General features: G+C 34.8%; 1 protein-coding gene across 7 annotated transcripts; it reads left to right on the top strand.

The window, feature by feature from the left end:
• Positions 1 to 431: 431 nt before the first annotated feature.
• LOC131609007 (uncharacterized) lies at positions 432 to 13,625 on the top strand. 7 transcript variants are annotated; one of them, XR_009285920.1, is made up of 11 exons: positions 434 to 721; positions 1,721 to 1,814; positions 2,142 to 3,059; positions 3,801 to 3,922; positions 4,499 to 5,444; positions 6,147 to 6,674; positions 7,838 to 8,163; positions 9,257 to 9,355; positions 9,441 to 9,566; positions 11,169 to 11,366; positions 11,443 to 11,562. XR_009285920.1 is itself a non-coding variant. In XM_058880623.1 (10 exons), the coding sequence occupies exons 1-10, from the start codon at positions 641 to 643 to the stop codon at positions 13,231 to 13,233; spliced, it is 5,028 nt and encodes a 1,675-aa protein (XP_058736606.1). In that variant the 5' UTR covers positions 432 to 640; the 3' UTR covers positions 13,234 to 13,625. The 7 variants fall into 7 exon arrangements, 6 of the variants coding, with proteins under 6 accessions (XP_058736606.1, XP_058736609.1, XP_058736605.1 ...); XM_058880623.1 differs by lacking the exon at positions 11,169 to 11,366 and having other exon boundaries at positions 432 to 721; positions 1,721 to 1,811; positions 11,443 to 13,625; XM_058880622.1 differs by lacking the exon at positions 11,169 to 11,366 and having other exon boundaries at positions 433 to 721; positions 4,502 to 5,444; positions 11,443 to 13,625.
• The last annotated feature ends 3,711 nt before the right edge of the window (positions 13,626 to 17,336 follow it).

The raw sequence follows: 17,336 nt of genomic DNA, 5'->3' as shown, positions 1-17,336 counted from the left end.
AGTTAAAATAATCGAACCGTTATGTTTGGTTAGGGAATCAAACCATTATGCACAAACAATTCTAGAACCAAATTGTAATTGAAACTGAACCCGAGTCGAATCAAAACTGAAAATGAAAAATACTTAAAACAAGTTAATTTTTATTTTTTTTTGAAAAATACCTTAATGGTTAAATTGTTTGATAAAGAGGTTGGATTTGAGAAAAATTGCCTTCTAATAATTTGGAATCATGAAACGGTATACCAAATTAATAATTTTGATTCAATTCAATTCAATTCTTAGTAAATTAAAACAGTTTGATGTAGTTCGAGTAAACTTTTACTATGATTTATTTCGATTCAGTTATCCTAACAAACTAGATCATGAACGACCCTACAACATAGAAAAATTAATTAAAAAAAATAATAAATCATCAAATATATTTGATGACTCGAATCGAAGGCGTGGCTGAACGAAGAAAGCATTGCTGAACACACGAGTCTCTCCATATACTCTTACCTCATCCCTTAGCTATTGCCAATCCGTGCGCGTTTACCTCTCGAGAAAACGGTTATTCACCTTTTCTAGAGAGAGAGAGGCTTTAGAGAGAGAAAGAGAGTGAAACGAAGGTGAACGTCATTGACCTCAAACCACCGCAACCATGGCGGCACCGGAGAATCACCACACCGTTCCGTCGAAAACCAGAGAAGAAGGCGAACTCTCTAATTCCGAAGATGCTGACGTATTCTTCTTCTCTCAAAATCTTACATATCGTTTGCGTTTACGTTTCTGCGATTTTTTGTTCGTTTTTTTTTGTTTCGATTTTGCTTGCGGAAATTATTTGCTATCTCGTTGCTGTTAGATCTGAGATGATAGAACTCGGTTTTGCTTAGCTTCAACATGTGACCAGTGCGGTCTAGGGTTTTATGCTTTTATGGTGGCTTAAACAGTAGAACTGAGAGCGTAGCGTATCAAAATTTGAAAGTATGTCGTGGAATCAATGTTCTGTTATTGTAAATTTAGTTCTATTGATAGGGGTTTGTTAATGAGTAATTTAGCAGTTGGTCTGAATTAGTTTGCAAATTTATCCTCTATAGCACTGATGCCTCTGAAAAAAAGTGTCAGTGTTGATGTTCGAAACTGACATCGACACTTGTGATTCCTTTTAATTTATTCAATTTTTTAAATTATTAAGGGTATCGACGTGCCAGTGTCGATGTCGTGTTTCCAGTATCCGTGCTTCATAGAATTTATCGGAAGAAATGTTGTTACAACTGGTTTTGCTTAGCTATATTGCCAACACTGCGGTGATTGGGTTTAGTGCATTTTAGGGCTTAAGCAGTCAAAGTGAAAAATGGGGGGGTAGCAAAATTTGAAAGCATGTGGTGGCATAAATGCTTTGTTCTTGTAAATGCAACTCAATTGATATGGATTTGTTAATGAGTAATTTAGCGGTTAACCTGATAACCTGAACTAGCTTGCAAATTTATCTTCTGTAGAAAGTATAACTGTTATTATAACAATAGGTTTTTTTTAGCTTATATTGCCAATACTGAGGTGTAGGGTTTTATGGGTGTCTGGGTTAAACAGTAGAAATGAAAAATGAGAGTGCGTCACAATTCACAAATTGTAAGCATGCGGTAGAATCATTGTAAGCACGCGGCAGAAGAATCAATATGTTGTTCGTGCAAATTCAACTCAATTAATATGGATTTGTTGCTGAGTATCTTTTATCCACCAGGAAAACCCCAATGGATCTATGGTGCAATCCACCCTTGCTGCAGGGTCCAGTTTTGTTCCTTCGGTGAAACAAAGTACCCAAGGCGTTCAAGGTGGTAAGTCTTGTTAACTGTCGATTGATTATCGCTCGTCTGGCATTGTAAATTTCGTATCAGTCTTGGTTTATGGAATCGGAAACTTTTTAATTGTGGCATGATGTTGGCATGCCACGTGTGTGAATATATGATGCTCTAGTTTTACGGGTTGGATACAGCCTTTTCACTGTATTGTTCTTTTCATATTGTCTGTGTTTTCTTACATGCATAGAAGTTTTCTTTTCTTTTAGTCAAAATTCGTTGTGTAATTAATCATGTAAAAGCCATGTTAATTTTATTGACTTGTACAATTTATGGAGTGTAAGTTTCAATGACAATGTTTTACAGGAGGCTCCAATAATATACAGATGCGAACAACCATACAACCAATTTCACAGAAGAGCATAAAAAAGAACCAGTTACCCCTTAAATCTTCTCCATGGACTGGTCATGCAAGCGATGATAAAAATCTTGTGATAAGCTTTTCTGATGATGACAGTGGTAGTAGTGACTTTGAAAAAGGTACTGTTTTCAGGTCTGAAAGAAATGTCAAGCGACCTAACTCATCCTTGGAATATTCAAACAAGTTACAGTTACCACAAAATAGTAGAAGTTTGCAGAAGGAAATGCCCAAGAAATTGCCTTCTAATCGTACATTTATCCCATCAACCACCAAGATTCCTAGTTTAAACTCTAAGGGGGCTGGATCCTGGTCATTGGGACAAGGATCACGAGCTAGAAATTTCAATCCAATGAACAGAACTTTAGCTAGCCGAGAGCATGGGCGTGACCAAGGAGCAGTATCAAATGACAATAAACTTCAGGATTTGCGGCATCAGATTGCACTTCGGGAAACTAAACTAAAGTTGAAGACAGCCCAGCTAAGTAAGGAGTCTGCTTTAGTTTTGGGTAGGGATCAGAATGCCACGAGCCTTAAGAATGAAAAAACTAAGAAAAATATTCCATTTTCATCTGGAGCTGCACAATTGGAGCCTAAAGAACCAGATATGAAGCGGATGAAACTTGACACAACTCATGATACCTCTCAAGTTGTTGGTGGTCAGCAAGTTCCTGTTGTAAAATCTATATTACCATCAAAAGATTCTCCATCCGTAAACATTTGTCCTCAGGAGAGAAACATGGTTGATCATAACCAGAAAGAGATTCCATCACGTGGAGGAGAGTCAACAATCATCAAATCACAAAGACAACCCGACAATCATCTTGGCAATCCATTACAAAATATGCCTTGTAAAGCAAGAGAAGGTAAATACTTACTTCGTTGGTAACTTACACATTTAGGCGAACAAATTTTCTCAGAAACTTTATTGCACTATTCTGGATTTTAGAAATTAAAACAGTGCTGTCAATAGAGTTTATAGCAGTGGTATAGCACTATAGTGTAGCTAATTTGAAAAAATTGCTATTTTCTGTGATTGACATCATTGAATAAAAATATGTTTGAATAAAGTTACTTGTAATTTCCCTCTTCTCTAAAATTGAAGAACATCCTTCAGATATATGCCTGTCCGCCCACATTCATGTTTGTGTATTCATTTTAATATTTCATTAGTTTGTATCATGTAGTTGGCTCATTTCTTGGTTTGTGTATTCATTTTAATATTTCATTAGTTTGTATCATGTGGTTGGCTCATTTCTTGGTTTGTGTATTCATTTCAACATTTCATTAGCTTCTACCATGTGGTTGTCTCATTTCCTGGTTTGTGTATTCATTTCAACATTTCATTAGCTTTTACCATGTGGTTGTCTCATTTCTCGGTCTCCTGATCACACGTTTATGTAAGGATGCTTCCAAGTGCTACTGCAAATTTGATGTCACATTTTTTTATAAATATATAAAATTATATTGCCTTTTCATGATAACATGTAAATTGTAGTATGACAAGACCGTCTATTTGATTCCACCAGTGCCTAATTGCTTTTCAGTAAAACATGTTTTAAGTCTTTTTCTGGTTTGAATCTCATGGTCTTCATCATACTTTGTAGGTGATGTCAATTATGGTTGCAACCAGACTGGCAAAAGTAGTAGTCTGGTTGATCCTTGTGCAACTTTCAACCAAAATGCAATCCCTGCAAATTTGCCTTCCAGTTGCGCGCCAACTAATTTAGTGAGTAATAATTTGCTATTTATACGCGTCAAAACTAATTTATTGTGTAATAATTTGCTATTTATACATTTATTTGTATTTGCTATTTTTTAGGTTTAATAACTGGTCATAAGTCATAATTTTCCATTCATAAAATTGCATGTACTCAGTGACTTTACTGAAAACACTGATATTTTGTTACTTGCTAATCTACCATAGTTAATCTTCCCCCACTTTTATCATTTTGAATTCTTCAGAAATTATGAATGACTGATCAATATAATTTACTATGACCTATGGTTTGATTCAGGCTTCAGCGATGCACCAACTTTCATAACGTGCAATTGTAGTGCCACTCTTGGTTGATTTTTTCTAAAGAGTGAAGTTAATTTGAAATTCTTGACATTGTGTAATTTCAGTTGTCTTTATATTTCCAGATTAGTATAACACTATGGGGTTACCAAGCCGTTGCCTGAATAAAGTACTGACAATAAGCAATTGAAGGGGTCCCTAAAATACCTTTTATAATCATTATGTTTTTGTTCTATTGTGAATTGACTTGAATTTCCTCACTTTCACCTCTCGTCTTTGACTCAGGAGGCATTAAGCAATGCTGTTCTTGTAAATCATCATAATGGTAATGCAAGTGTCTCAGAGCATAGCAGCATTGATTTACAGTCGCTTTTTGGTATGGAAGAATTGATAGACAAGGAACTGGAGGAAGCTCAAGAGCACAGACATAATTGTGAAATTGAAGAGAGAAATGCACACAGAGCTTATCTTAAAGCTCAGAGGTCTTTGCTTGAGGCTAATGCTCGATGCAACAATCTTTATCACAAAAGGGAGTTGTATTTAGCTAAGCTACGATCTTTGATTTTGAATAATTCCAGTTTTTCTTGGTCTTTAGGACAGCACCAGCAACTTGATATAGGTCTAGATTACGTACCTAAACTTGGATATCAAATACCCACATCAAGCTGTCTGAGGCAGGCTGAATATAATATTAATAATCCTAGTTTTGATTCTAATGATCAAGGCATCAATAATAGGCAATCTGATACTTCCTATCACCACACAGATGGAGCAAATTTAGGAACTGAACATTGCGTTGAACCAGATGCTAGTACATCTGAACCATTGCCTCAAAGGGGTAATCATGACGCAGATGGAGTGTACTCTCCTATGGATGAATTTGATACATCAGATAATGAAAATGAAGAGATTTCTCTAGCTGAACATGCTTCTAATCATTTTGATGCTGGATATCATAGAAAACAAGACTCCAAAGTGAAACAAATGGATATAGATACTACATCAAATGCAAATTGTTCCACCGATAGTCCTCAGGATTCTTTGCTTCTTGAAGCAACATTAAGGTCTGAATTATTTGCACGATTAGGGAAAAGAGCTATGAAGAGTAGTAGTCCAAGCAACAACATTCAGACTGCTGAACGAGGTACTGAAAATGAGGTTGGAAATGAGAAAAGCCAACTGCATCATGGACGTGTCCCATTGTCTAATGCAGAAAACAATGATCTTAAAGGTAGTTTTATTCTTTCTGGAATGAACATATTGTGATGTGTTATCTTTTGTTAATTTTTATATTGTTCTTACTTTTAAGTTTGTCATGCCAATCCTAAATCCTGTCGAAGCATAATAATCTATAGCTTGAACAAACTGTATAATTCCTTTATTCTTATCAATGTCTTCCTCCTACATTTGGTTCACATTTCTATGTTCTTCACTAATATGTATTCTCTCTGTTCACTCAGTTTTATTACTTAAATTTTTGTAACTGAAATAATTTTGGTGCTGTGGACTGATTGTTTCTTCTTTTAACTTGACTGAATTGGATTATTAGAATTATATGAACTGTTGATGCCAAATGAGAAGTTGATCTGTGTGTTTTATGTGTTTAAGGATCAAAGTTATATACTATTGTTAGGTCTTGGTTTCTATCAACTAAACCAACTATCTAAAAGCTTTAACATAAAGCTGAAAAATAGTAATACAAGGAATCTCACAATATTGAATATATTTTAGTAAAAAAATCTAGAAGTGCTGTGCTGTCAATTGTGGTGTATTGGCACGATTCGGAACTGACCAATCATTCAGGTTTCACATCAATGCTTCTTGGGCTTTATTGTGAGAAATCACTAGTTGAAGTTATCTGTAGTTAATTAAATTTTGATGAACTTGAACTTTTTTTTGTTAAATTCCTGATTATTTTGTTCTTTTAATCTAGGCATTGATAGGGAAGAAAGGAGCATCCATCTGGATTCCAATGAGATTCAAAGTCAGCAAATCATTGGTGGAAATACTTTGAATGTCAACTACTGTGCTGGTTCAGGTGATCGAGGGGATATGCCTTTTCAAGATCATCACTCAACTAATTCGGTGAACATTCCACCTTTGACTTTTAGGAGTGTATTTAGTGATCTGAGAGAAATGTCACCATTTACTTCTAATCAATTACTAAATCAAAATAAGTCCACTCCTGATAATGATGGTCAAAGTCAAAATGCTACTTGCCTCAGTTCTGATGAAGCAAAGAGGGACAACATGATGGCAGTTTCAATGCCTGTCACCATTGGGAATTTATTTTCAGAAGAAGGCTCTTATGGCTGCAGTCCTGAAGTTGATCCATTTTGGCCACTTTGCATGTATGAGCTGCGAGGAAAATGCAACAATGACGAGTGTCCTTGGCAGCATGCGAAGGACTATGGTGATGGAAACATTAATCAGCATCAAGATACTGGTTTCAATAATGGAGGTATAGAAAAATAGTTACATTACAGTTAGAAACTTGTATATTTTGCCTTCGTTCTTGTTGTTTGGTGGAACTTCCATGTCATAGCATTTACAAACTTATTGAAGAAAACTGTGTATTACTTATGGAAATGATTGAGCATGAAGCTCTACTAACAGAAAGATAAACTAGAGTGTGACACTAATACCAGAACACAGTCAACACACTTCCTAACCAAAGAGAAAAATCTCCGAACTACTTTAACAATATTTCAGAATGCCCTCACCACTACCCATCCCCTCTCTCTTTTAAGCAACCCACACAAGGTTAGTACACACCTCCCTAACTAACTTATCCTCCCCCCCTGGCCCCACCTTCTTTCCCCTCCTTCAATCCTTTTAGAAGCTGGGCTCATGCAGAGGCCAAGTATTCTTTCACCTTGGATCACAGGCTCAAGTGTCCTTTCACCTTGGGCCACAGGCTCAAGTGTCCTATCACCACGGGCCACAGGCCCAAGTGTCCTATCACCATGTGATGATTGTTATTTGTATTTTCATGGCGTTTTCTGAAGCTGAACTAAATATTGTTGAATTTAGAAAATAATTAGGTCAATGAATGATATATGGATGATACTGAAAAGAGACTACAGTCTGTCCTACTTTACACTGGGGTTTGGGATCTAATAATTGTTTTTATCCAGAAAAAAAGTATGTCAAGTTATTGGGTATGTCTGATTGAGCATGAGGGTGGGATCATGTATGTATGATTTATATTCCTGTACAAATCAGGAGCTGTATTAGAAATAAAGTAAGTAGTTTTACTGGAAATAAAATTTGCATTGAATGCCGTGTTATTAATTTTTAATGACTGGACCCAAACAGTGAGTTGACGACCTTTCAATATCTTATGATTTTGCTTGGACTCAGAATTAGAAAAAAATAGCTTCATTACATCTGATGTGAAGTACATTGTTGGGGACACTGAATTATGTGACATAATTTGAAATTTGAATTGACCCATAACAAGTTCTGCATCACTATTATTGACTATTTTAGACATATGCTTGCTAGTATTAATATACTAATATATGGATTACAATTTCTGAATTATGACTTCATTATGATATTAGCCACTTTATATTAGTTATTTAAAGTATTCCCTCTAAAAGGACTGTTATACTGTTTCAGCAGATTCTCAAGATAGATTACCGTTGCATCAAATAAATTGTAATGGGGTAACAAAAGTTACCAAATATCACAAAGCTACTATTCTGCCAACATACCTTGTTAGTTTAGATGTTCTGAAAGCGGATCAATTTGCATATAAACCTATTGCTGCACAAAGGATTGCTCAATACTGGCAGCAGCATTTCAGTATCACTTTGGCTACAATGAATTTGCTACAAAATGGTTCACCCGCAGATGGTCCATTATCACATGGTGGTGGTGAACGCATTGAGGTCCATGGGGCATGGAGCAAGCAGTTATCTATTCAGTGGAGAAATGGAGTTGGGGTTTGTTGCTTCTAACCATCATATTATTTTCCCGGTTTATTCTAATATTTTTTTCTTTATTTGTGTTTTAACATCACAATGCCAAAGTGAGCACGATGTGTCAATTATAAGAATGCTTTTTATGCTTTTATTCTGAATTTTGTAGGAATGTTTTTGGATTTTATTTGGTTATTTCATGTATGATAGAAATAGGAAGCATACTAGACGGATTGGAAAACTCCTAGAAGAGTACTTGCTTACCACCAAGTGAATTTTGTAATGCCTATTGAGGGACCTAGGATTTGTAAAACGAGATCAATCTTTGTATGTTTGGCAATCTATAATTATTCCAATAACTTTTTCTTTTTTCCTGGCATTCTTAGAAGTTTATGCCTAGTGGATTAGGTGGTGTGACAGAACAATATTAAGATTTTATACTTTTGAATATTTCAATGATCCACTATTTGAAGTCTAGGATATGAAGAACAGCCATATTATATTTCAAACACTTATTCGTATCAATTAATGCACTTATATGGTGCTTGGTATAGTTTTTTTTAATGGAAAAGATCTTTTATTCTTGTTTTTTGTAGTGCTCAGCATAGATGGCAATTTTGTGACCTTCAACGCAAAGAATTATTTCTTGTATATAGAGATTTTCTTCAGTCTTAGAGTGTAGTTGTTATTGATTTTGACTAAACTTTCAGTTTTAGAGTCTCAGATACCATCTATGAACTTGTATGAGTTGTATCGGCCATGGGACAAAAAAGCTCCTGATACATTATAAGAGAGGAAAGGGAAAACCATAAAATTGATTCTGTTATCTGTTTGAAAATAGTTCATATATATAGCCGACTCTAATCCAACACTAATCTTACCCTGCATTACAAAGGACAACTGTCATTAACAAAGAGACCGGTCATTAGTAAGGAAAGTTGTCGTTTAACTCGTTACTGTTACTGAGTTCTATACTCTCATATAGTTTTCTGGTGAACAACTCTTAATTAATCTAGCCTTGATTTTTATGATTAACCTGTACAATATAGTTTGAAATACTGAATGTCTTGAATTCATTTATTTGTACTAACTTCCCCTTTATTTATTGCATAATTAGAATCAAATTAAACAGGCTATGGCGGATAGTGAGCAAGCTGTTGAGACGGCTCTTCTTATTCTCAACCAGGAAATCAATAAGTTGCAAGGGGTGCGAAAGGTAACAGTTGTTAGTGCTTTTTTTGTCTTGGTGGTTAATGTTTGAGTTTTCTTACATATTTCTTTTAACTTTTTTGAAATTTTAGGCTCTATCTGTACTGTCCAAAGCTCTGGAGACTAATCAAACATCTGTGGTAATCTGGATAGTTTACATGCTTATTTACTATGGAGGTTTGGGGCAAAATGAAACGGAGGACATGTTCTCATGTGCGGTATGTTTCGATTTGTTTTCTACTTTTATATGGAGCATGATACTGGATAGTTTTTCTTTCTTACATGGAAATTTTTTGATAATATAGGAAGTGTAGGAGTTGCTATTAATGGTAAACCCCTGAAATCCTCTGGGCTTCCTTGGTTGTTTCTTAGCTTGATTCTCTTTTAACTGGTGTAATAGAATTAAATATCATTGAATAACGACTCTTTTATTGATGAATACAAAGAACACTACCAGAAAACAGAGTAGTGAACAAAACATTTTAGTCCTCTGTTTTACTTTCAGGAAAGAGTGGAAAATGGGATTTTGAAGTTACAAGTACAACTTATAAAATACAACAGATTAGGAAATTACACATAAACTAAGGAGAGAGATAGACTTGTTGCAAGGAAATTCCTATTCAAGAAATTCTAGTGTCTTGGTTTCTCTCTTCCAAGAATTTGAGAACTTGGTCTATCATTCCTTCTCATAACCAATCAACAACTATCTCCTAATCACTTTCTCCTTTGTTTTATTTATTCCTAATTACAAACAACATAACTGACATAATAAAAACATAATATCAATTAATTTCTCCTCTTATATTATTCTCTAGTCAGAAGTTGTACAGATTCCTAATACCAACAGTAGCTAGCACCGAGGGTGTCAAAATTGAGATCCTACACTGGATCGTAATTTGCAAAATCGTAAACCGGTGAATCATAACACAGGTCGTAAGATCCTACACAGGACCGGGATTTGCAAGATTGTAAATCGGTGAATCATAACACAAATCGTAAGATCCTACTAGATTATCAAATTAAAAACACTTCAAAACACCACAACTGTGTAATCAATAAACTAACATATACTAAACTTATTATTAAAAAGTAATACTGTAGCATAATATATTTTCTTTTATTGTTGATACTAGTTAATGCTATTATCTTCATATGTGATTTTTTTATATCACTTTAATAGTTATTAATTATTTATTAAAAACAATTATGATTAATTATTGTAAACTAAAAAGGAGGCAACACAAAGCATATAGAAAAGAAAAGCAAAACCTATGCCTAGAAAAAGAAAGCAAAGCACAGATTAATGCGTAGTTGGTTATAATGGGTTGGAAACTGAACGTCACATTTTATAAAAATGAAGAAACTGAACGTTACCGTGTCGTTTTTAAGGAACCGGGTAGCAGACCAGACCCGTAAATCACAACTATGCGCAGCACAAACAGAAACGGCCGACAGACATGGTTATTAGTTTTTACGACTTAACACAGCGATCCTTTGCCGCTCCCACCAATTTGCGATTCCTCCCATACGCGGACTCAGCCAGACCTATTGAGATCGCAGAATTGCACGATCTCACACTGGCTTGCCGTTTTGACCACCATGGGTCCATTATAAATCACCTGCTAGGCCTATTGGTTAGGGTTGTGTGATGAGTCAGCATGCCTTTCTGACTTGATTTTATTTGCACATTGAAATCATGGATTTTTTATTATGTAATCTGTCCTTTTAAAATGCTAAATATTGAGAGCTGTTCTTCTATCCAAGGTTATTGTCTCGTGCGTCATTAAATACTGACACGTGGTTCTATCATTTGTTGTAAGGCTGGTTACTGTCTTGATATTAAAGCACTGATGGGTGAATGGAGATAAAATCTTCAAAGAAATAAAGTTGTTGGTGGTTGGGCTTTGACCATATAGATAGCAGAGAAACCATTGCTTTCATAATTTCCTCAATTTTTTTTTAACCAGAGGCTATTGTAATTCATCTCGTAGACTACTGAAATTCCTTTTTAACTTCTTGTGAGTATGTTAAGCCTTCCTTATTTGGATTGATTATGTGCCTTACCTTGAGAAGTTTCAACCGATGTTTTTTCAGGTTAAGCTCTATGAAGGATCTTATGTACTGTGGCTCATGTACATCAATAGTCGGATAAAGCTTGATGATCGGTTAGCGGCCTATGATACTGCCTTCTCTGCTCTCTGTCAGCATGCATCTGCTGTTCCTGAAGACAGAGCATGCGAAAGTGCATGCATCTTAGATTTATTTCTGCAGATGATGGATTGTTTATGCATGTCAGGGAACGTTGAAAAGGCCATTCAGAAAAGTTGTGAAGTTTTCTCGGCTACAACTAAATCGGATGAGCCCGATCTTCTGCCACTCTCAGATATACTCAATTGCTTAACAATTTCTGACAAATGTGTGTTATGGATTTGTTGTGTTTACTTAGTTATTTACAGGAAACTGCCTGGTGCTGTTGTTCAGAAGTTTGAATGTGAGAAAGATCTCCTGGACATTGAATGGCCTTTTGTCAGTTTATCAGACAATGAAAAGGAGAGGGCTGTTAAACTTATGGAAACAGCAGTTGAATATATAAACTCACGTGCCTTCACAATGGATAGTGAAGTTGATCTCAAGTATGCCCAACATTTTGCTCTCAATCATCTGAGATGCATGGTTGCTCTTGATAGTCTAGAATGTTCAAGGATTTTGTTTGATAAATATATTCAGCTATACCCTTTCTGCATAGAGTTGGTCTTGGTGTCAGCTCAAATACAGAAACAAGATTTTGGTGTTGGTAATTTCGTGGTATTTGAGGACGCAATTAGTAGATGGCCAAAAATAATTCCCGGAATCCAGTGCATTTGGAATCAATATATTGCAAATGCTATCCATAATCAAAGAATTGACCTTGCAAAAGAAATTACAGTCCGATGGTTCCACTCTGTATGGCAAGTGCAGGATCTCCCGTACGGCACGATGAATGTCACTGATGATGTCAATTCTTCTGGCTTATTGGGATCAGGGTCAAAAATTGTTGCTGACACATCAATTTCTGGTGAAAAACAGATGGATATGACGTTTGGATATCTTAATCTTTCTGTTTATTATTTTTTCCAGAATGATAAAACAGAAGCATGCATAGCTGTTGATAAGGCTAGGAATACTGTCAAATTTGTGGGTTTAGAGCCATATATAAGAAAATATGTAATGTTTCTGGTTTGTGATGCATCAAGCTTAAAGGAAGATGATTCTACGAGTGCTATCAAGAAGATGTTTGAAGTGTATATGGATGGTTCCTCCCAGGCGTTGCTAGCCCCTAGGGTGCTAACGAGAAAATTTCTTGACAACATCAAGAAGCCAAGATTACAGAGTCTCATTGGCAACATATTAAAGCCAGTTTCATTTGATTGTTCTCCACTAAATTTGATACTTCAATCATGTTTTGGTTCATTTCTTTTACCTCAAACTGTAAGTGACCCAAAACATCTGGTGGATTTTGTTGAAGGCATTATGGAGGTAGTTCCTTACAACTTCCAATTAGCTATTGCTGTTTGCAAACTATTGAGCAAGGATGGCAGTTCTTCTGATCTAAACTCAACCAGTCTCTGGTTTTGGGCCTGTTCAACCTTGGTTAATGCAATATTGGATTGCATCCCAATACCACCAGAATATGTCTGGGTGGAAGCTGCAGAGTTTCTGAAAAATGCTGTGGGCATTGAGACAATATCACAGAGGTTTTATAAAAAGGCTCTGTCAGTGTATCCATTTTCTATTATGTTGTGGAGATGTTACTATAAGCTGTTTCTGTCTACAGGAGATGCAAATAAAATTGTTGTAGAAGCAAAAGAAAGGGGTATTAACATTGATTTAGTTACTACAGATTGAATGTCAAATAGGAGGGCCAATTTTGGTTGTCACATGGAGGCCTCAACTTAGATGGTTTTTTCACTTAATTTTTCAACATATTGAAGCAGATTTGATTACAGAAATTTCTTATACAGGTAAGTAAACTGTGAATATATAGCAATGTCAAGGTAACTTCTTAGAAATATAATATACAGTTGGGCTGAAGAAAATTTTGGATAACAGTTTTTCCTTTTGTTGTCTTCGTTTTGGTTGCTAAGCCCTGAACTCATGATAAGGGCTGTTAGATTAGGCTGTTAGGATTTCTTGTTTTTCCACATAATATGCTCTGAATGTTGTATTCTTTTGACATTTTGTTTTCATAGGTTGTTACGTTACAGATGAGTGAAAAGAACATTTTTGTTGCCTACTTATATCCTTGTAGTTGGTTTTGTTCTTTCATTTCTGTCAATTGTTTTGTTGTTTTCAAATGTAGTGGCTTGGTATCCAATAGCTAGCTTAAGTAACTTATTCATTTCCAACGATAAAAATCTATATTTTTCATTCATACCTCGAAAATATGTATGCATGCTTAAATTTAAATAAAATTTTATTCATGTAGATTTTTTAAAATTTCGCAAATTTGGTTGGTAGTTGCCATGACATGTGATTATAAGAGTGGAGTTTTGAATCTGCAATACTTTATTTATTCACTTTTAAGGAGCAAAATCTAATAACTAGACTATTTGACAAAAATAAATAAATTCTTCACCTCTTCTCTTTTACTATTGATATAAAAAGGGTGATTTTTGATATGTACATTTGAAGACACTTTTTTTTGTTGTTGTGGAAAATAGATAATTTTGGATAATCCAAAATAATCCAATTTTTAGTCTTTAAGATTTTTCGGATATGCATATCCGAAAAAACTTAATATTTATTAAAAAATTAAAATTAAGGTGAATCAATTGTATTAATAATATAATTAATTATATTAATTAATTAAAATATATAATTAAACATATACCATTTTAATCAAGATATATAGTTAAACATATATCATTTTTATCAAGATATATAATTAATTAAATATTTAAATCAACACATTATTCTTATATAAAATTAATTAATGAAAAAAATTAATATAAACTAAAAATTATAATGTTTATAAATTAAAATATCCCTATATAAATTAATTTTTTATTTAATTTTTTATTCCTTATTTATATTAATTTGTATTTAAGATATTCTTTATTAATAATAACTCATTCTAATTATATTATAACTATATTGTAAATAAATATTATTTCAAAATAAAAAAAAATTTAGAATATTGGGATACTTCGGATGTGCATATTCGAAATAATCAAAATCCAAAATTTTTTTAGGAAGGTTATTTTTTCAAATTTGCATATCCGAAAAAACACCTTACATTTTAAATCTAACGTTTAAATGGAAAAAAGTTTAAAGCGAGTCATTTCGGATATACATTTTCAAAATCAATAAAAACGTGATAAGGGTGTCTCGGATATGCATATCCGAATGATATTTTGAAAATATCAGGGGTATTTTCCATCCTATATGAGTGCATAAAGAAATTTTCTAAAACTTTTGTTGAATGTTCCAAATAATATTACCAACAACAACAACAAAAACAACCAGATTACCAACAACAACAATATTACCAACAACAACAACAACCAAATTACCAACAACAACCAATTTACCAACAACAACAACAACACCAACACATGTCCACCACCCAACAATTTCAACACTATCAACACCAACCACAAAGTCAAACTCAACCACAAACTCAACCCCACCACCAACGCTTCCAAGACACCGATGTGGCGGGCTCCTCCAGATCAACACTTACCCCCGACACAAGCATACATGACGAATACCAACCATACAACTCATTCATCCATCAAACATCACAATACCCCAACCAACGACCATTGGACTTTAAACACCACCACAACCATTGTATTTTAACCAACCCGATTCGACCGCCAACTACCAGAGATCACACTTTGAGGCCGCACCCACAAGGAACCATCTTGTCCCACCAAGACAAAGCTTTGAAGGCGCCGCGGGCACCCGCCTTTCCCACAATGGGAATTCTAGAGGTCAAGGTCAACTGACAGATTTTGTAGATCCGGAGTGCATTGAAGGACCATCAACCCAAACACAACAGAAACCAGAAAGAAGGTGACGTAGGAATAGGGGAGCACTACCAACTCGTGAGCCATCTAGACGAGTTATTAGACCTTCGCAGTGCAGATCGTACCAGAGTCACCCGCACTAGGTCCCCCAAAAATGTAATTGTAGACCCTATTATGATTAATGTAATTGTAATTTTTTATTAATATAAAATGGTAGTTTTTTTTATCAATATTATTTTTCTACGTAAAATAATTTAAGTAAAAAAAAATGGTCAAAATAGTTTAAGTTAAGTTAAGTAAATAAAATGAAAACAATAAAATAAAATAAATGAACATTGTCGCCGCCCCGGGTGGCGACTTGGGCCCAATTTTAAGTGAATTCGCCATTGGGCCTGACGAGTTGGGCCCAATTTCAAGTGAATTCGCCAATGGGCCTGGCGACTTGGTCCAAAATATAGTGTTGTCGCCATTGGGCTTGGCGACAATGTGTGTGTGTTTTTTTTTCAATTTTTGGCCATTTGCGTAATATTTTTGAAAAGTTGGTTATTTGTGAATTTTTTTTGAAAAACTTGGATATTGAAAAAAAAATTTCCAAATCAAGGCTCTTGGATATATATCCTTTGGTTAAGAACTTGCTAGCCTGTATGCATCCCAGTAGTTATTGGCTTTTGGGCTTTTCAGCTTTGAGCTTATCTTGTCTTACTAAGCCACACCGATCCTCACGTATGCAACCCCTGTTTTCTATTGTTATATATGTTTATTTTATTTTGTCTTGGGCCTCAAGCCCATTTCTATTTTACCTAAGTCTCCCATTGCTTGTTTACACTCACTAATTTAATATTTTAGCTTTACTCATTTACAATTGTGTGATAATTTAGTTAAATTTTACAAAATATTATAAATTAAATAAAACTTTTTATTTTCTCTAAAAAAATTCAATCATTTTGCAAATAGAAATCAATAGTTTTCCTCAATGAAAATTAAACATCATTCTCAAACAAAATCAAACTTATCTTTCGTGATAAATTCAAACTTATTTGCAATCAAAGTCAAACCCCCTTTTTCACTTTTAAATAAAAATATCTTCACAACTTGAACAAAATATTTTTTCGTAATTAAATCGGATAAAAAAGGATTAATTGGGCGTATGCCTCTTTCTTCCTTGAGTACTTGAATACAATCCATATAGCTTACCTTTCGATTATTTGTTTTCCTTCTCAACATATGAATTGTGGGAAGTCCTACGATGCTCCCACTGATAAGGGAAACAGAAGGCAGTTGATGACAAGAAGCCAAGTGTGTGTGTGTGGGGGTGTTCCTCTAAATCCTATCAAGTGTTTCAGGTGTGGGGGCATGGGTCATGTTGTGGCAGACTATAGGACTAATATACCTACCTGTTACAATTACGGGGAACAGGGTCACATCAGCACCAACTGTCAGAAGTCGGAGAAGTCGCAAACTGATGGAAAAGTGTTTTCATTGGTAGGTTCTCAGCCTACTAGTGCATATTGTTTAATCAAAGGTACTTGTTATGTTCATGATACTCCTTTGATTGGTATTATTGACACGGGGCGACCCAGTCATTTATTTCCGTTTAATGTGTGAAGAAGTTAGGACTTGTGTCGTCTAAATTGAGTAGAGGGATGGTGATTGACACTCCTTCAATGGGATCAATGACCACTTCTTTAGTATGCTTAAATTGTCCTTTATCAATTCTGGGTAATGATTTCAGAGGGGATTTGATCTTTCTACCACTCAATGAACTGGATATTATTTTGGGGATGAACTGGATGGAGTTCAACCGCGTGTATATCAATTGTTACAATAAGACATTGTTGTTTCTTACTCCAGAAGAGGAGTTAGATGATTATTTAACCACACAGAAATTGAAGGCATTGTTGGAAGATGAACCCAAAGTGTTCGCGATGTTTTCCTCACTATTTGTCGAGGGCAAGACATCAATTAATGAATTACATG

Source organism: Vicia villosa, linkage group LG6, assembly GCF_029867415.1.
Source record: "Vicia villosa cultivar HV-30 ecotype Madison, WI linkage group LG6, Vvil1.0, whole genome shotgun sequence".
Taxonomy (NCBI): domain Eukaryota; kingdom Viridiplantae; phylum Streptophyta; class Magnoliopsida; order Fabales; family Fabaceae; genus Vicia; species Vicia villosa.
The sequence above is the reverse complement of the archived record's forward strand: the minus strand, read 5'-3'. Positions and strand labels throughout refer to the sequence as shown.